Source organism: Entelurus aequoreus, linkage group LG07 (genome assembly GCF_033978785.1).
Source record: "Entelurus aequoreus isolate RoL-2023_Sb linkage group LG07, RoL_Eaeq_v1.1, whole genome shotgun sequence".
In the NCBI taxonomy this organism is placed as follows: Eukaryota; Metazoa; Chordata; class Actinopteri; order Syngnathiformes; family Syngnathidae; genus Entelurus; species Entelurus aequoreus.
The window spans coordinates 29,414,351-29,434,527 of NC_084737.1; the positions used below are offsets into that span (position 1 = coordinate 29,414,351).

At 38.8% G+C, this 20,177-nt stretch overlaps 1 protein-coding gene across 4 annotated transcripts in view; it reads left to right on the plus strand.

The window, feature by feature from the left end:
• The first annotated feature begins 951 nt into the window (after positions 1 to 951).
• LOC133653653 (RNA-binding motif, single-stranded-interacting protein 2-like) overlaps positions 952 to 20,177 on the plus strand; it is a 52,307-nt gene continuing 33,081 nt past the window's right edge. For 2 of the 4 annotated variants that reach the window (XM_062053176.1, XM_062053179.1), the window contains exon 1: positions 952 to 1,107. In XM_062053176.1, the coding sequence (XP_061909160.1) occupies positions 1,033 to 1,107 (75 nt within the window). In that variant the 5' untranslated portion in view covers positions 952 to 1,032. Of the gene's footprint in view, positions 1,108 to 11,159; positions 11,214 to 20,177 lie in introns of all 4 variants that reach the window. The other 2 variants (XM_062053180.1, XM_062053178.1) reach the window with 2 other exon arrangements.

Consider the following 20,177-nt stretch of genomic DNA (forward strand, 5'->3'; position numbering starts at 1 on the left):
GTCCCAAGCTGGACAGCAAATGGACAGGACCCTGTAAGATACTCCAGAAGCTGGGAGAGGTTGTGTATCGTGTCCAGCTGCCCCCCCGGGGAAGGAAGGTGGCCCTCCACAGAGACAGACTCGCCCCCTACCGGGGGGGTCCCCCTTCCCTTGCCTCGGATACACAGGTGACCTCTCCCTTGCCCGCCCAGCCCTTTACCAATACCCCGCTTACGCCCCAGGGGGAACCAATTTCCCCACTCCCCTCCTCCCCCGCCCCCTCCAGCTCCCTCCCGAGGACTGGCACACCCGACCCAGCTGTCCCACTGCTGGGAAATGGAAGAGAGCGGTCGAGGCGGATGAAGAGGCCTCCGGACCACTTGCAAGACTTTGTGGTGTCCTTAGACTGAAGGGAACGGGGGTGGGGGGGTTTGTGAACCCGTTTTTGTGTGATGTGAGGATTATGTTGTTTACACTGTTTTGTTTGCACTAATGGGTTGCTCTGTTTTACATGCTGCTATGGTGTTGCCAAATGTTGCCTTACGGGTCAGTCCTCGAGGGCGAGGACTTTTTGTAAGGGGGGGGTGATGTAGCGGCTGGCTACGGGGTGTTAGCCAATGGCTTTGGCTGGGGGGCGGGACTTCTGGGGAAGTGAGGGAAGTGACGTTGTTGACAGGAAGTGTCGGTTCGAGTTTTGCCGGGAAAGGAGATAGACGCATGTTGGAGCTGTTGTGTACAATAAATGCAAGATAAATGAAGAAGTCTCTGAGCCTACATTCCTGAGATTATTACAGTATAGTAAACGTTATCATTTTCACTTGCATCATAAAGTAATGACTATGTGGGGGGAGGGGGGAGGGCTATGTTTCCTAGGGTCTCCTTCCTGCGCACGCACCACCTAGAGAGATCCCATCCGTGCATGTAGAAGGAGACCCTCCGACCGCCGGCAAAAGAGGCGACTCCAATCACTCACTTTCCCCGGCTGACGTCAGCTGCCCGCCCGCCTGCCTGGACCCCCCCCCCCCTCCCCTCCGCACTCGGCGCCGCGTCAAAATGCTGCTCTCTGTGCCGCCAAGGACCGGAGGAGTAAACGCGTACAACAGCTACCAGGGCAAAAGCGTCAAGAAGGTAAACTTTAGTTGCTCTCGAACATTCGATAAGAAGGATAATAAATCATTTCTCGAAGCGCTTGTTTGTTCCGAGCTCGGCGCCAGTTCGGGGCCGCTTTAAGCTGCAGTGTCCTTGAGAGAAGTGGACCACAGGCGAGCGGTGAAATTCTCACGCTGCTTCTCTTCATAATTTTATTGAATTATTATTAATATTGGTTTACGAACTAACATGGAGCTGTTTGGTTCTGCTTGGTTGTGGTCGCTTTTCCCCCCTTCATTTACTTGTGGAGCTCAACGGCAATCCCACAAGGATCATCTTCCATTTATATTCAATACATTGGAAACATTTCACTTGGGGGATGTTTTCATTGAATTTATCGCAAGTTGGCAAAGTTTTTTCTCTGCTTTTTGCGCCTAGCGTCATATGCCCCACCCCTTCAATTCCACTAATAATGACCCAGAGAGAGAGAGAGAGCTTTTTAAGAGACTAAACTTGTAAACATTAGTCATTTTCAATAATGTAATATATGGGCATGCTTGATTGCAGTGCAACTCGATGAGAGATGGAACACAATCGATTGCTCAAATTCATGGTTGACATTGTAATCTATATTCAAAGGTTGCATTTTTACTGGATCTCCTTCCATTGTGGTATGTTTGGACTTGAAGAAGGCATATATGTATATGATTGGTAGATCCGTTTAATATGTGCATACACTCTTAAGGCTTTTGAACAATGCTGACCCAGTCTGTTATATTTCCATTCCTGCCTCACGGCTGGCTAAGATACAGATTGCTCACATTTAATGGCTCGGAATTCCAGGAATCCTGGATTTGTGTTTTATTTCAAAAGTGAGGTTCTGCAAACGTCGTCTTTGAATGAAGACATGCACCACTTCGTGTTGACACATTTGACATTGTCGAAACGCCAAAGTGGCACAGAGGCAGGCCTTGTAAAGCCAGCTTCAAGTGCTAACTCCTGGTTTGTATCTTTGACTGCGACGAGAGGGTGGAGACGAGAAAAGGATTAAAAGATTTCTCCCCCTTTTCCTCTGCTTTCTATTAATGTCCTCTCTCTCTCCCTCTGTGCCTTTCGCATACGCTGATTTCTTCGAAGTCCAGTCCACAACTGTAGTCAAGTTCACACATGTTCTCTTCAGTATGCAGGAATACTGTTTAAAAGAGTATGTGGGTGTCATGATCTGTGTGGCTGTGAAAAACAAAGATTATTTAAATAAAATATTTATTAGAATAATTTTGATGTTGATAATGTAAATTTATTTGAAAAAAGAATGAAGGTTATTGCATGGTTTATCCAAATAATTTCCCCTCAAAATGGCATTGAGCCTATTAAGTGTGTTTTTTTCAATTGCTCGATAAATACTCAATAACTAAAATAATTGATAGCTGCATCCCTATAACAAACTATTACCATGTTTGACAGTTCTTCCCAATATATTTTACTGTTACTTACTACAGGGGTTCTTAACTTTATTGACTTTGGGGCTCAACTTTTCCACTACAGAGGGGCTGAGGCCCACTCAAATATTAACACTGAATTAGTAATCTTACTCTTGATTTTAATCACTTTCAATAATTATATCTAACCTACTTACAGTTTACAACCTTGTCAAATGATATGAAACCATGTGTTAATCACAAATATTGTTATTTAATTAACACATAAACCTTAGCCTTAGGTCAGGCTGATTAGAAAAAAAAAAACTAACCAAATGTACTGCATAAAAAGGGATTCATAAATAACTAACGAAAAATACATTTACATACATCATTGTTGTGCTGAAATACAGAAACTAAATAATAATGAATATGTTCATTAATTGAACTGTCATAATTTTTGCGCTTAAGAAACTAGATGGGTTGTCAGTTCTCTGTGAAGCGCTTTGAGTGTCTAGAAAAAAATATAAATCTAATCCATTATAATTATTTTTCTCGTATGACCTAAGCGCCAGACTTACGGCGCTGACGGCCCAACAATGGTCCTTTGGTTAAAAAACATTGAGTTAGTACAATGTAGAGATCTACACTACCGTTCAAAAGTTTGGGGTCACCCAAACAATTTTGTGGAATAGCCTTCATTTCTAAGAACAAGAATAGACTGTCGAGTTTCAGATGAAAGTTCTCTTTTTCTGGCCATTTTGAGCGTTTAATTGACCCCACAAATGTGATGCTCCAGAAACTCAATCTACTCAAAGGAAGGTAAGTTTTGTAGCTTCTGTAACGAGCTAAACTGTTTCAGATGTGTGAACATGATTGCACAAGGGTTTTCTAATCATCAATTAGCCTTCTGAGCCAATGAGCAAACACATTGTACCATTAGAACACTGGAGTGATACTTTCTGGAAATGGGCCTCTATACACCTATGTAGATATTGCACCAAAAACCAGACATTTGCAGTTAGAATAGTCATTTACCACATTAGCAATGTATAGAGTGTATTTCTTTAAAGTTAAGACTAGTTTAAAGTTATCTTCATTGAAAAGTACAGTGCTTTTCCTTAAAAAATAAGGACATTTCAATGTGACCCCAAACTTTTGAACGGTGGTGTATATCTAAAATATTGCCCCAATGAAAATAATGTTCAGTTTTTTTGACCCTCTTGTTCATGGTTACTATGGTTCTTAGAATTGAGGATAATAACTACAGGTGGACCTCGTTTTACGACGTTTCGTAGTAAAAAATGCACTCCTATGAATTATTAATACTGCACAAAAAAAAATAGAACTAGTTACAATATGTACACTACCGTTCAAAAGTTTGGGGTCACATTGAAATGTCCTTATTTTTGAAGGAAAAGCACTGTACTTTTCAATGAAGATAACTTTAAACTAGTCTTAACTTTAAAGAAAATCACTCTATACATTGCTAATGTGGTAAATGACTATTCTAGCTGCAAATGTCTGGTTTTTGGTGCAATATCTACATAGTTGTATAGAGGCCCATTTCCAGTGTTCTAATGGTACAATGTGTTTGCTCATTGGCTCAGAAGGCTAATTGATGATTAGAAAACCCTTGTGCAATCATGTTCACACATCTGAAAACAGTTTAGCTCGTTACAGAAGCTACAAAACTGACCTTCCTTTGAGCAGATTGAGTTTCTGGAGCATCACATTTGTGGGGTCAATTAAACGCTCAAAATGGCCAGAAAAAGAGAACTTTCATCTGAAACTCGACAGTCTATTCTTGTTCTTAGAAATGAAGGCTATTCCACAAAATTGTTTGGGTCACCCCAAACTTTTGAACGGTAGTGTATATAGTACATCATAAAAATGGATATAGTACAATATAAATATCTATTGTTTATATCGTAATTTTAACGTCTGGTAATGTAACTGCAGAAACACTGTTACTTAGCAGGAGCGTTTTTACGTTACTTAAAAAAAAATTCTTGCAGAGACGGAAAGCACAATGGAAGCTAAGCCAACAAATTAACTTCAATTCACTTACGATTTGGGTGCTATGATTCGATTATTAAACAATAATAGCCAATATCAATGCATCTTTTTTTTCATCCGGTTAAAAAAAAAGATTACTTACGATCCCAAAATACAAAACATAAAGTTGAAAGTAAAACTGTTTAACACACACAAAACAAAAAAGAAAGGCTATAAGCACAAAAGCTAACACTAGCTTGGTGCGCAACTCACCACATATAGGACATTTGCAGACCGGACAAAGACTAGAGAGCAAACTGAGAACTACCGGTAAATAGACAGACTAATTAGGCAACTCAATACACCTGGACTAGACACAAGAGGAAGGAGAGAGCTGATTTGAGGAAACTAAGGTCATGGCAAAGAACAGGTGCAACTCAGGATACAGACAAGCACATGGGGAACAAAACACATGACAACCATAAACAGACCAAGACAAAACATTTATAAAATATCAGACAGATCGAGCTAGCACAATTCCCACAAAAAAGCTGCTCTTATTACGGTACTCAAAGAGTGCCTTTCTTTTGTCTTTCTAAAGTGTCCTTAGACTAAATACTTACCGTATTTTTCGGACTATAAGTCGCAGTTTTTTTCATAGTTTGGCCGGGGGTGCGACTTATACTCAGGAGCGACTTATGTGTGAAATTATTAACACATTACCGTAAAATATCAAATAATATTATTTAGCTCACTCGCGTGGGTTCCCTCCGGGTACTCCGGCTTCCTCCCACCTCCAAAGATATGCACCTGGGGATAGGTTGATTTGCAACACTAAATTGGCCCTAGTGTGTGAATGTGAGTGTGAATGTTGTCTGTCTATCTGTGTTGGCCCTGCGATGAGGTGGCGACTTGTCCAGGGTGTACCCTGCCTTCCGCCCGATTGTAGCTGAGATAGGCTCCAGCGCCCCCCGCGACCCCGAAGGGAATAAGCGGTACAAAATGGATGGATGGATGGACGTAAGAGACTAGACGTATAAGATTTCATCGGATTTAGCAATTACGAGTGACAGATTGTTTGGTAAACATATAGCATGTTCTATATGTTATAGTTATTTGAATGACTCTTACCATAATATGTTACGTTAACATACCAGGCACGTTCTCAGTTGGTTATTTATGCGTCATATAACGTACACTTATTCAGCCTGTTGTTCACTATTCTTTATGTATTTTAAATTGCCTTTCAAATGTCTATTCTTGGTGTTGGGTTTTATCAAATAAATGTCCCCCAAAAATGCGACTTATACTCCAGTACGACTTATATAAGTTTTTTTCCTTTATTATGCATTTTTGGCAGGTGCGACTTCTACTCCGGTGCGACTTATACTCCGAAAAATACGGTAGTTTAAAATCTCTGTTTTCACAGATATTGGTTAAAATAACTTTTGTATTCTCTTCAAACCAAATCTGAATTGACTGTGAATGCGTTGATGTGTACTTTTAAAAAAACATTTTTTTTTACAAAAGGTAAAGCAATTTACAAGTTTAATACCAAACAATGATTCAGAAATAAAGGATACATACTTCAATCAAAACCCTTTGCAAGTAACTTATCTTACCCAATACCACAAGCTTTTTCTACAGAGTTTTGTAGATTTAACACTGTAGAGAACTGTCAGTTACGTGTAGTGTTGGAGTTTGTGACGTCCGACTCTTTTAAAGCCCAGTGTGTGTGTGTGTAAGGCTGAAACGACGCGTCGACGTAGTCGACGTCATCGGTTACGTAAATACGTCGACGCCGTTTTTGTGCGTCGACGCGTCGCATATTTACGTCACACTACCGTCATGGCGGAGCGCAAAGCAGACTGTGCGAGCGAGGGGGGAAAAATCACGCCAAAAGTGGTCAAAAGTGTGGGAGTATTTCAATACACAGCCTAATAATGTTGTTGTATGCACACTGTGTCGAGCGGAAATGGCCTATCATAGCAGCACAACGGCTATGAACGAACATTTGAAAAGAAAACCATCAACTAGTCAATCGTCCGCGCGAGTATACGTTGTCATCATTACACAAAAACATGAATGTGTCATTTGTATCTGCTAGGGGTGTAACGGTACGTGTTTTGTATTGAACCGTTGCGGTACGGGGCTTTCGGTTCGGTACGGGGGTGTACCGAACGAGTTTCTAAGCTAAAGCTAACTTTAGCTGCTAAAGTGTTAACAAGCTGCTTCGCTCCTTCTGCGGCTGCCTCTGTCTCAGCACGCAGCATTGTCCCACCCACACAACCATCTGATTGGTACACACAAAGAGTTATACAAAGCGTTATCAGCCAATCAGCAGTGCATATTCAAAACGTTACCAGCCAATCAGCAGTGTGTATTCAGAGCGCATGTAGTCAGCGCTTCAGCGTGGAGCAGATAGGTGTTTAGCAGGTGAGCATCAGGCAGCGGACTCTCCCCAAATGATAATAAACACCTCCCAGTCAACTACTAGTAACATCACTATGAGCTAGGGATGGGCGATACCACACTTTTAGGATTCGATACGATACCGATACTTTATCTTGCCTTTTCATTGATACCGATACCGATACCATTAATTTCTTATTGGCAATTTTTGTCAGTCAAAAATATTATTACTATTGTTATTATTTAAGACAAATCACAAGACAATATATAATAAAAGTAAAATTAAAATAAATAACATAAATATGAAAAATAAATTAAATATTATATATAATAATAATTATATATTAGGGCTTTCCAATTAACTGTCAAATCCGAATCGCAAGAAGCTGCAGTTATTTTTTAAAGTTTGTGATATAATTAGCAATTAATGAAATATGAAATAGGCTAATGTTTTCGAAATGTAAGAAATCATGTTACAGATTAAAACCAAAATCACAATCAATCATATATTCAAGCTTTTCTTGGGAAAAAATAAAACTGTAATGCAAAGATGAAGAATCTCCAAATTGTATCTCTTTCTTATCTTGTTTTAAATACTAAAGCAATTTTCAACTAACAGTAAATTCCCCTGTGTGGAAATTATTTGAATTTAGGATAATCATTTAAACAAAAATATTCAGTAAACATTACTAAAAAAACAAAAAAAACAATGCCTGTTTTAAGTCAACAATTGGACAACACTGGATATGCCTGGCTGCATCGCTGTCGGCTGGCTGTGTGTGTGTTGCACGTTGACGACGCTCATTCGCTGTCTCCTGTCACGTGACTGGGCCAGCTCTATACTCTGCCAGGTACAGGGGTGTCCCAGCACATAGTAAGTTAAAGGCCTACTGAAATGAATTTTTTTTATTTAAACGGGGATAGCAGATCTATTCTATGTGTCATACTTGATCATTTCGCGATATTGCCATATTTTTGCTGAAAGGATTTAGTATAGAACAACGACGATAAAGATTGCAACTTTTGGTATCTGATAAAAAAAAGGCTTGCACCTACCGGAAGTAGCGTGACGTAGTCAGTTGAACATATACGCAAAGTTCCCTATTGTTTACAATGATGGCCGCATGAAGTGAGAGAGATTCGGACCGAGAAAGCGACAATTTCCCCATTAATTTGAGCGAGGATGAAAGATTTGTGGATGAGTAAAGTGCAAGTGAAGGACTAGTGGGGAGTTGAAGCTATTCAGATAGGGAAGATGCTGTGAGAGCCGGGGGTGACCTGATATTCAGCTGGGAATGACTACAACAGTAAATAAACACAAGACATATATATACTCTATTAGCCACAACACAACCAGGCTTATATTTAATATGCCACAAATTAATCCTGCATAAAAACACCTGCGTGTTTGTTATGCTAGCTCCTAGCTCCTCTGCTAGCTCCTAGCTCCATAGAACACGCCAATACAATTCAAACACCTGATCAACACACACAATCACTCAGCCCAAAAGACCGTTTACCTAACCCAAGGTTCATAAAGCTTATATATTTTTAAAAAGTTACGTACGTGACGCGCACATACGGTCAAGTTATCGAATGTTTAGCAGCCAAGGCTGCATACTCACGGTACCTGATATTCAGCTGGGAATGACTACAACAGTAAATAAACACAAGACATATATATACTCTATTAGCCACAACACAACCAGGCTTATATTTAATATGCCACAAATTAATCCTGCATAATAACACCTGCGTGTTTGTTATGCTAGCTCCTAGCTCCTCTGCTAGCTCCTAGCTCCATAGAACACGCCAATACAATTCAAACACCCGATCAACACACACAATCACTCAGCCCAAAAGACCGTTCACCTAACCCAAGGTTCATAAAGCTTATATATTTTTAAAAAGTTACGTACGTGACGCGCACTTACGGTACGGTACGTGTTATGCTAGCTCCTAGCTCCTCTGCTAGCTCCTAGCTCCATAGAACACGCCAATACAATTCAAACACATGATCAACACACACAATCACTCAGCCCAAAAGACCGTTCACCTAACCCAAGGTTCATAAAGCTTATATATTTTAAAAAAGTTACGTACATACGCAAAAAAAAGCCAAAGCTGCATACTCACAGTAGCACGTCTGCGTCTTTGTCATCCAAATCAAAGTAATCCTGGTAAGAGTCTGTGTTGTCCCAGTTCTCTACAGGCGTCTGTGTATCCAAATCAAAAGTCCTCCTGGTTAGAGTCTCTGTTATCCGAGTTCTTCCATCTTGACTGCATCTTTCGGGAATGTAAACAAAGAAGCGCCGGCTGTGTACTGTTGTGGCTGACTACGTTCGAAAAATACGTCCATTTCGCACCGACAACTTTCTTCTTTGCTTGCTTGGCTTCCTTCTCCATAATGCAATGAACATGATTGAAACAGATTCACGAACACAGATGTCCAGAATACTGTGGAATTATGAAATGAAAACAGAGCTTTTTCATATTGGCTTCAATGTGGAAGGCATACCCGTGTTCGTCGGGCTACGTCACGCGCATACGTCATCCTCAGAGGCGTTTCGAACCGGAAGTTTAGCGGCAAATTTAAAATGTCACTTTATAAGTTAACCCGGCCGTATTGGCATGTGTTATAATGTTAAGATTTCATCATTGATATATAAACTATCAGACTGCGTGGTCGGTAGTAGTGGGTTTCAGTAGGCCTTTAAGTAAGTCATCAAAAACATCTGAAAGTGATGCTTGCACCCCCCACACGCCGTTTTTTGGTTTATATCGATACTTTTTTCAGAAAAGTGATGCCAAATGAGTAGCGTGTGAGTATCGATATATCGATACCACAGGATCGATACGCACATCCCTACTATGAGCCCGTTGACCTTCTAGGAATATAAACTGGAGCTCAGCTCACTCGCAGTCCTGGCTTGAGGTGAAGGCTACCGGTAATTAGCTCTCAGTTCCAGCCACATCGACCCCTTCTGAGCGCCTATTTTCAGCTGCTGGGAATATTGTAAACAAGAAAAGAACCAGAGCATGTAGACATGCTAACCTTTCTTCATTACAACTGTTAGTCACTCACTGGAATGAGTAGAATTGGTTATTGTATACTGTGTTGGACTGGATGTTTATTTTGCACATTTTAAAAGCAATACTTAATGTTTACAGTGCTCCAGAATATTTAGATTGGCACTTTTTTGTATTGGATGTTTATCTTTATTTTTGCACATTTTAAAGCAAAATAAGCAATACTTTTACTTTTGAAATGCTTATACTATTGCAGAATATTACGATTTGCACTGGATGTTTACTTTTATATTTGCACATTAAAAAGCAAATAAGCTACTTTTAATTTTGTTAAATGTTAAAAGTTTTAAATGTTTACATTGTTACAGAATATTTTGTCATGTTGTTGTCAATGTTGACTGAGTGGCCATACTTCTTTTTTTTTTAAATAAAAGCCATGCCTTTTGAAAAAACTGGCCTACATTTATTTTTTCATCTTCATTTTGAATAAAAAAATAATCGGCAAAAGGAAAAATAATCTATAGATGAATCGAAAAAATAATCTATAGATTAACCGATTAATCGAAAAAAATAATCTATAGATTAATCGATAGAAAAATAATCGTTAGCTGCAGCCTTATGTGTGTGTGTGTGTGTGTGTGTGTGTGTGTGTGTGTGTGTGTGTGTGTGTGTGTGTGTGTGCGTGTGTGTGTGTGTGTGTGTGTGTGTGTGTGTGTGTGTGTGTGTGTGTGTTGACGTGAGTGAGAGAGGACTATTGAGTTCAGATATAAAAGACATAAGTGTTGTTGCTGTGGTTGCTACGGCATTGTTACCAGGGCTGGGTAAAATAATCAATTCATTCGATTATGGATCGATGTCCTTTACATTTTGCAACATTAATTCACTAGGTATAATATCAATTGCATCCATGACGCTCTGTAACATTTTGTGGGAAGCACCAACCGTGTCACATTGACTATGATAACATTAGCTGCCAAAAATAAGCCGTACAGGGCAAAACAAAAAAAAGTGAGGGATTTACCAGCATAACAATATCATACGATTCTCAGTGAACCATGAAAGTATACAGTAATAGAATCCATCACAACTTATGTCGGCAAAGATATACGACCGCACTTGCCGGCTTCAAGCAGCTTGTGCTTAAAGTAAACCATACATTGTACTTTATCATCATGTAATGTAAACATCTGACTGAAACTGTTAATATTATTATTGATTGTATTTGTAACTCAGGGTCTTCTACTGTAAGATCACCACTGAAGAAAGGGCGGCAGCTGGACTAGGGAGGTACTTTTGTTTACATCGTTATCTCTGCACGCAGCACTGTAGTCAAGTGCGCTACAAAAACCAAGCGCACACTTCTGGTCTTCACAATATAATCGCTGTTACATCCTGTCTGACTATAGTAACAAAACAAGAGTCCCAGAAGAATAACTTACATATTTGTTATCATGCACTTGAAGAATAATGCCTTAATGCAATTTGTAATAATGTAATGTTGTGATACAAGTACACTTTCTCTTGCAATTCCAGTTTAATCTGTGTTCATTGGTTATGGAAAAGAGAAAAAAGTAAGTACATTTGTATTTTGTAACAGATTTGATACATTTTCAATATTTAAGTGCAGATCAAATTGATTTAGAACCAAATTTTAATCGATTTACGCAGTGCGGCATGATACCCATCCCTAGTGGTTACAACTGACGGTGGCCTGTTTTGCAGCAAAGCGATTGTTGATCGACCATCTCCTCGTCATCCTTAACGTAACGGGAGACAACTAGACACTACAATACAGCACAGTCTGTCCCTTTAAACTTCCTGCGTTTATGTTTATAAGATCTTGCTGTCATGGAAAATAATCGATTTTTGAACATTCGTTAATTAATATTAATCGTCACATGCTGCATCGGATTGCATGAAATAATCAATGTTTCGGCACACCCCTACTAGTTACATGTGCGTGACAGAAAAATAGCTAATAACAAAGTAGCTAAAAAACAGCGTCCCGAATAACAGCGTTATTTACAACAGTGGTCCCCAACCACCGGGCCGCGGACTGGTAAGATTGGTACCGGGCCGCGCAAGAAATAATTTTTTTTTTAAAAAATTAAATCAACATAAAAAACACAATATATACATTATATATCAATATAGATCGATACAGTCTGCAGGGATACAGTCCGTAAGCACACATGATTGTATTTCTTTATGAAAAAAAATAATTAAAATTCCACGGTCCGTGGGACAAATTTTCAAGCGTTGACCGGTCCCCAGCTACAAAAAGGTTGGGGACCACTGATTTACAACACAAATAAATCCAACTTTGTTTTTCACCAATTAATGCTTAATCTGTGCCCCGCAGATGTAAAGACATTATGTGGCTCCAATCTTTTCTTCTCTAAATACGCCAAGTGTCAAGTGACAGCGTCACGTTTGGTTTTTTAACCTTAACCTTTATTATGTCTCCCAAGCATGAGGTAGACTTTTCAGCTCTTATCCTGGATCTCATTAGACTGTGCAAATGGACTTAAAACTGTGGCAGATGAATTGATGTTTCCATTGGAACTAAAACTTAACTTTCTGGATTAAGATGGTCCAAATATACTTATTGTTAGTTACCGGTACACTAAAGGTTTGGCCATGGATGTGATCATGCTCTTACATCCTGTCGTACTTATGGTCTTCCAAATCACCTTTTTAGTCGCTGCATGCACATTCTTTGTCTCTGTAGGCCATTTAATGTGTAGGAATGTAAGTATGAAACACAGTGCTTGTCCCTTTACTGTTATGGGAATGGCAAGCTTGGCCTGCATTTTTACCCCTATATCATTTTATATGACAGTTTTTAGTGTGTGTGTGTGTGTGCAAAGAGAGGTCTCTTGTACTCGCTAAAAACGCCTCCAGGAATTTACGGTTGACAGCTTTATCCCTAATCTTAAAGCCAACACGCTCACCCCCAAAAAAGCTGCAAACAGCACAGGAACGGAAACACCAACATTTGTGTATTGTGACAGAATGCAAGGAATGCTTTGAGATGACAATGCAATGCCGGTGAAGATAGAGTGAAGTGATATGTGGGGGGTAGAAAACGTGGGTCAGGCTTTGGTCTCACACATACACAAATAAACAATGACTCACTCAACTCACACTCAGGACAATTTCAGTTTTACCTTACATCTCATACTCGCCTTGGTCGTCGGTTTGGATGTGACTCACTGATGTCCTTGTCTCACAAGGAGAGCACTTTTAATGAGACACTAGTGTCTGACTGCAAAGCACATGAGAGGGATTAGCACTAACAAGCAGATCCCTATTAGACAGGCGTCACTAGGCAGACGATAGATTGTATCTTGGCGGGCCTGTGCAGGTGCATCACTCCTGATAGTCAGTGTGAACGCGAGAGAAAGCACAGGAAGGAGCTATGATTGTGGGAAAACAAACATCACATCATTGATGCTAAAGAAGCGAGAGGGAGATTGCAGTGACGGGCTGACAAAAATGGGATTTGTGATTTTCACAGGCTGGTCAAAATAAAAAAGGACCAAATTACCAATTAACAATTTTGAAAACAGAATCAAAATAGCTGGTGTTGCATCTTATGTCTGATCTGCCTGTAAGGATGTTACTACAGTGTTTCCCATAAACTGCCAAGATACCTGTGGCGGTGGGGGCGTGGCGATGGGCGTGGTCACCATGACATCATCAAGTAATTTGCATAATTTACTACAATGACATGATTTTCTCTAAAAAGGCTCAAAAAATGTATACTTACTAATTAATAATAACAGTTTTGTTTTAAACGTCCATCCATCCATTTTACAATATAATTACAACACTTTATGTACATATTTATATACAGATTTGAACAATAAGTTATTCACTGAAATATATTTATTAATTGTGGTTCTTACGAAAAATATATCTTATAAAATATAAAAGCTAAAATGTCTCTTAAAGCTCTGCCCCTTTAATTAGTGCATACTAAATAATTTAACTTTAGCCTACTACTACAACCATATTATTTACCAGCAACATAAAGTTCTTTTTTCTCTCTTTCTATTCCCTCCTGCTCTGGCCCGGTTGCACCAAATGATAATATAAATACATTTAATAAAGTCAAATACAAATAAGGCAACAAGAGAAGTATCTTACACTTCTCTTTTGTAAAGTAAATCTGAACAGCCGATATGGGCATCTACATCAACTATATGATTTGCCTGAGAAGCTGGACAGGACCAAAAAAAAAAAAAAAAAATTAATTTGTGGCGGACGTCATTCTTTCGTGGCTGGCCGCCACAAATAAATGAATGTGTGGGAAACACTGTACTATTAACAATATGAATATGAGATACAGGGTTAGCTATACAGTATATGGCCTTTAGGAAATATCTGGCCCTTTGCTTATCCCTGCCTGGCTTGTGTTAGGTTAAACAAAATGGCAAAATAAAGTTTAGATAATTTCCCAACATGAGGTAAACTTAAGTCGACGAAAATTCTAATTATATTTCTACCATTTTAAGATATTTGATGAATAGATTGGCGCCACACCACACAACGTTCAATTGGAATTTTAACTGGACCTACTGGCAATGCAATCAAATTCATTGCAACTTCGAGAAATTTGTTATAATCAAGTAACAGGAAGAATGTACTTTACAAACACTGAACTCAAACAAGTTCCCCCCTTATTTAATACTTCGATAGAGCATTGTGCGAAATGAAGTATTTTTCCACCATTTCCCATCATTTAAAAGTTATTGTTACAAAGGCGCATTGCGACTGTTGGCAAGACCTCAAGATGCAGAGGCGACATGCAGATGAAAGGTCCTTTTATTAGGGAAAAATCAGAAAGCACTAATGTGGCTACAGCTGTAGATCAACTTCAAAATAAGGCAAGGGAAAACCACCGAGGCACATGGTATGGTATGCATGGTATGCTCTTTATTGTCATTGCACAAGTACAACGAAAGGTAATTTTCACCACAAACCTGTCCAAGTTTAGACAAACAAACATTGTACAGTCAGACAGTAGAGGAATGGTGATGGTTCACCACTTAACGGCACCCTGTAAAAGGTGGGGGAAAAGGTACACACTGGGGAAAGATGAGTAAAAAAAGTCAATCTCAGATTGGGCTCCTATTGGTGGAGGGGGCACAGACTAGGGGCGAGAAAAAAACTTGATAGCCAATAAGCACACATAACATTTCACATAAAAACCACAAGACTTGCAACAGGAGGGGAGGGGGCAGGCATCCGTCTCGAAGCTGCCAGCCACGAGAACGCTGCACCGTTGTCCGTCATACCACATGGGGGGAAGAGGTGGCAAAGGTTTGGGGTGTGGGTGTGGGTGCGGGTGTGTGTGCATATGCCCATCACATCACGAACATTCAACAACAAACCAGCCTAAGTCGTCGCTGGCAAATAAATCCTCCAGATTGGCAATTATGGACAAGCGAGCCTCCTAACTACCAACCAGAAAGAGGTGAAGAGAACTGTGCTCAGATGCAGAGGTAAAGACACTGCAAGACTAACCCAAAACAAAAAGTGAAACAAAAATAAGAGCCCTGGACAGGAAGAAATCAAAATAGAAAACCTGACTGTTATACTACATCAAAATAAAATTATCTGTTTTTCAGAAGACTTGTTTATTCTTAATTGTTGATAAAAAATATTTGGTGTAATTCAAATTAAATGTGTAAAGAAGGTACAACAAACTCAAACCGATAACTTCCTGCTTCTCAAGTACAATACAAATAACTTATTAATATATGTTATTTTTTAAATCTAGATTTAACTGTAGTTTGTGCACACCAGGAGGTAAGAAAGATTTAAACAAAGGTTCATTTGACAAACTGTACCTGTAGATTTGTCCTGACAAAAGCCAGAATTTTCAAAGATGGTAAAGTCGTTCAGCGCCATTCATATAGGTAATCTCACTTCATTGGAGAGTTTTTTTGTTGTTTTTTAAATCGATAATCAGAGCTATTTTACCAACATTATCAGCTTTATTGGTACGACATCATAATTCCTCATATTTATTGTGCACCCTTACTCAACTCAATTCAGAATTTTGCACATCCTGGTACGTTCGTCACTTCTCTGTGCGCACACACCTCTACCTAAGTCATGGTACTTGTCAAACTATTTAGCTTGTTAGCTTCCTTTGTCGGCAGTGAACAAACCAAGAGCTTTATTGGAGCTGGAATTAATCGATTCGTTACAACCGTCACTTTCATTGCAAATATCGATTGTAAATCAGAGCAGAAGGCAATTGCAAAGATGGGCTATATAAGCCTTCTGAACAAGGAGCTATGCAAGTGGGTTTGAAAGGGGAGGAATCAACTGGCGTGGTATACACCCTCGCCTCAATGCAGAAACATAAAGCAGGCAAAATGTTAAGGCTTTAACAAGCAAACATTGCCCCTCACACTGTACAAACAAACATGTTTGGATCCGTGCCCAGCTTTTCTTCTTCCTTAGCTCAACAGATTTAGAATAAACTTTTAAGTTATCCCGTTATAGGGAAAATTCGACAGTTGCTGTGTAAAATGTACATACAGCCCACCCAGTTTAATCAGGCTTCTGTGGTTGTGTAAGGATTTGTTACGTTACATTCCTAAACATACTTCTGTTTACAGTTGTTTTGACACATTTTGATTGATTAAATGATGGTTTTGCTAAGCTTTTTTTCATCGCTTAATCCTTGCCCTCACTAGCCGCAAAACATGGAATTATTTTTCTGCTCTTTGTCGAGGGAAAATTGATATGAAATCAGTTGTGAAGTAAGACGGCTTTGTATTTAACAGTAGCATCCATACCTATATTTTACATAATTTGTTTTTGTCGTCCATTTGAGGAAGCTTTCATGCTCATTATTGATTTGCTTTATATTAGAAAGTGATGTTGCAGGCATTAATTGGTTACTGCTACTTTAACCTTTAAACAACACATTTTATTGAATGAAAATAAGGTAATTGTCATGTTACTTGTCTTTATAGATTATATGCCAAAGTGTCATGAAAGTTGTTTTTTCTTCAAGACAGAAATCAACATTATCTAGATTTTATACACGAATAGTAAACATTATTTTAGTCTTCTACTTTTTAAATGCTTTTTAGTTATTTAGTTATTAATACATTAGTGATGTGTGGCTACCTCCCCCTCTGTTTGTGCGTGTGTGTGATAGTAATTATGTGTTTTCTTACTCACAGTTCCATTATTTTTGCAGTTCGGTATTTGCACAATCCTCTCTAAGTTACAGACTCGTTATACTCTCCTTTTGTATACATGGAGGAGCATCCTAATCGTTTTAATTCTGATAAATTTGAGTCATTTATCAGAATTCTTCAGCAGAGACCAATAGACAGACATAATTAGCTTGGCTGTCTGTTGACAAGCCTTTCTCTGTTAATAAGCTGCTGGTCCTTGTAGTGTCCAACAAGCCATCCCATTGTTCCCAGGGACCAGCCTTGCTGACCCTGGCTAATCAAACAGTTCCTCCTACCCCGGTCCTGACACAGAGGCAGGACCAAGGCCAAACCTTGCAGTGGTATTCTTTTATATCACTACTATTGTATCGAATGCTCAAAAGAATTGTAGTTGTGGTTATTCGTTTTATAGGTGCATGTAAAATTACTCATTTTTAATTTATCTATCTACAAAAATACTTTGCAACCCCATGATGAATTGTATTAAAATATTTAAACATACTGTAACTATACCAATCAGCTCACTGCAAACATCGGAACCCTTTCAAATAATTCACAGCAAAAACTGCTTTAATATGAAAACTTGTGTAAGAACAGAATACAACTCCAGCCAATTTGAATTACATACATGTTTGTTTTTATACTTAAATTGACGTTTACTTTTTGTAAATTGCCATACGAGTCATTCCCATTAAGTTTTACAGGGTATATTTCTTCCAAAAGCTTTTGATACTCAAGGCTTCAAATTAGTTTAAAATTGACACCGTTTGCAGAACCAAGAACAAAACAATGTTGTTTTTGATCCTAAACTGGCATTACAGTAGCAAAATTTAAGGCATCTTTAACCAGAGCAACATCTGTTTCAAATGAACATACAGTATTCAATTCATGTTTTCATTACAAACATAAATAGGGCAGGTATTGCTGATAAAAGATCACTAATTTTCCCATAGCACATTAGATCCTTGATTTACATTAAAACAATGTAATCATTTAGGGAGCACACAACATCATTTCATTGTATAAACTAGGATTATGATTTATATTTAGTTATAAAGCGCCAATTCACAACAGCATTTATTCCAAGGCACATATACTGTATGTATATGTAGCATACATACATACATACATACATACATACATAGAAGTATTTGATCAAGCATGCTGCACTCTCATGCCTTGATAAGACACCAATCACTCCATGGGCAGGGGTCCCCCGGTACCGGTCCATGACGCATTTGCTAACGGGCCGCACAGAAACATTAAATTATTTATAAATGACTGCATTTTCTCCGACTTAACTTTCGCCTGTCCCACTAAACACACCAATAAGCTTGTTTATAGATAAACAATTAAAACTCCTCATAGGAAGTTGCCATTTGTTATAGTTGTTATAACTTTTTGACATGATACAATGCACATTAATGAACATATAAAATATAAATGTGATAGAGTGTAGCCAAAGGCTGACTTCCTGCTGGGGATCTCATCGCAAAGAAACAGGCCAGGGCTCCCACTAATTCAGCATTAGAGTGAGTTGTATTTTTCATGCATTTATTTTTGCTGTATTTATCTGCCACACGTGGAAAGCCGGTCCGTGAAAATAACGCCTACATTAAACTGGTCTGTGTTGCAAAAAAGGTTGGGGACCCCTGCTGTAGGGTACAATGGCACTGAGATGCAGCATCATAGTCCAGGCTTTATTAGAGTGTGAAAAATAGACATATTTATGGGCGTCTCAATTACTTGCGTTTATTTGCTATACACGGATGGTCTTGGAATGTACAGTAACCCTGCAAATAGTGGGCATACACTGATTGGCTTAATTTTTGTTCATCTGAGGTTACAATTTGCTTAAACATCTGCTCATAATGATATCTTGATTAGGGGTTGCACGACTTTGTATTTTTTAAAGTCAACTAGTCACTGATGATTGTCAAGTCAACGTCGACTAGTCATTGATGACATTCAAAAAAACATAGAAAGAGGTAATGTTTTGCCACAATGTGTATTCACTGACAACAGACAAGTCATTCACATGAATTACAAACAGTAGCAGGAATATCAACAACAAGCCTTAAATCAGCTTTAACATGAACTTAACATCATACTTGCCAACCCTCCTGAATTTTTCGGGAGACTCCCGAATTTCAATGCCTCTCCCGAAAATCTCCCGGGACAACCATTCTCCCGAATAACTCCCGATTTCCAGCCGGACTTAAGACACGCCCCCTCCAGGTCTGTGCGGACCTGAGTGAGGACAGCCTGTCGTCACGTCTGCTCTTTACTTCATACTTCAGAACCGACTCCCACACTTGCCGTCAGGGTGCGCAATACAACGTAAACCGTTGGCCAACCAAAAAGTTATTTTTTGGTTGGCCAACGGTTTGCGTTGTATTGTGCACCCTGTGTGGGAGTCGGTTCTGAAGTATGAAGTAAAGAGACGTGACTTCATCACCTCGCCTGGTTATTGACTCCAACCCAGAATATTACACTGCACATACCTATGCTCCTTCAAAAACTGGCTGAAAAGCATTGCACTTTCAAATACAACAATGAGTAGAGAGGAGTGTTATGTGTGTATATGTGGAAATAAATGAATAAATGAACACTGAAATTCAAGTATTTATTTTATTTATATATATATATATATATATATATATATATATATATATATATATATATATATATATATATATATATATATATATATATATATATAATAAAATACATATTTATATATAGCTAGAATTTACTGAAAGTCAAGTATTTATTTTATTTATATATATATATATATATATATGTATAAGAAATAATTGAATTTAAGTGAATTTTAGCTATAAATATACTCCCCCAATTAACCCTGCCCCCTGGCCCCCCCCAAATCTCCCGAATTTGGAGGTTTCAAGGTTGGCAAGTATGCTTAACATACACCTTACCTTACCCTAAATTCCACTGAGTGCGCGTCCATCGCGGCCCGCCCAGTTACGACTACTAATCCAACTGCGCTTTCCACTTTATACCTTGTGTCAACTTTCACCAG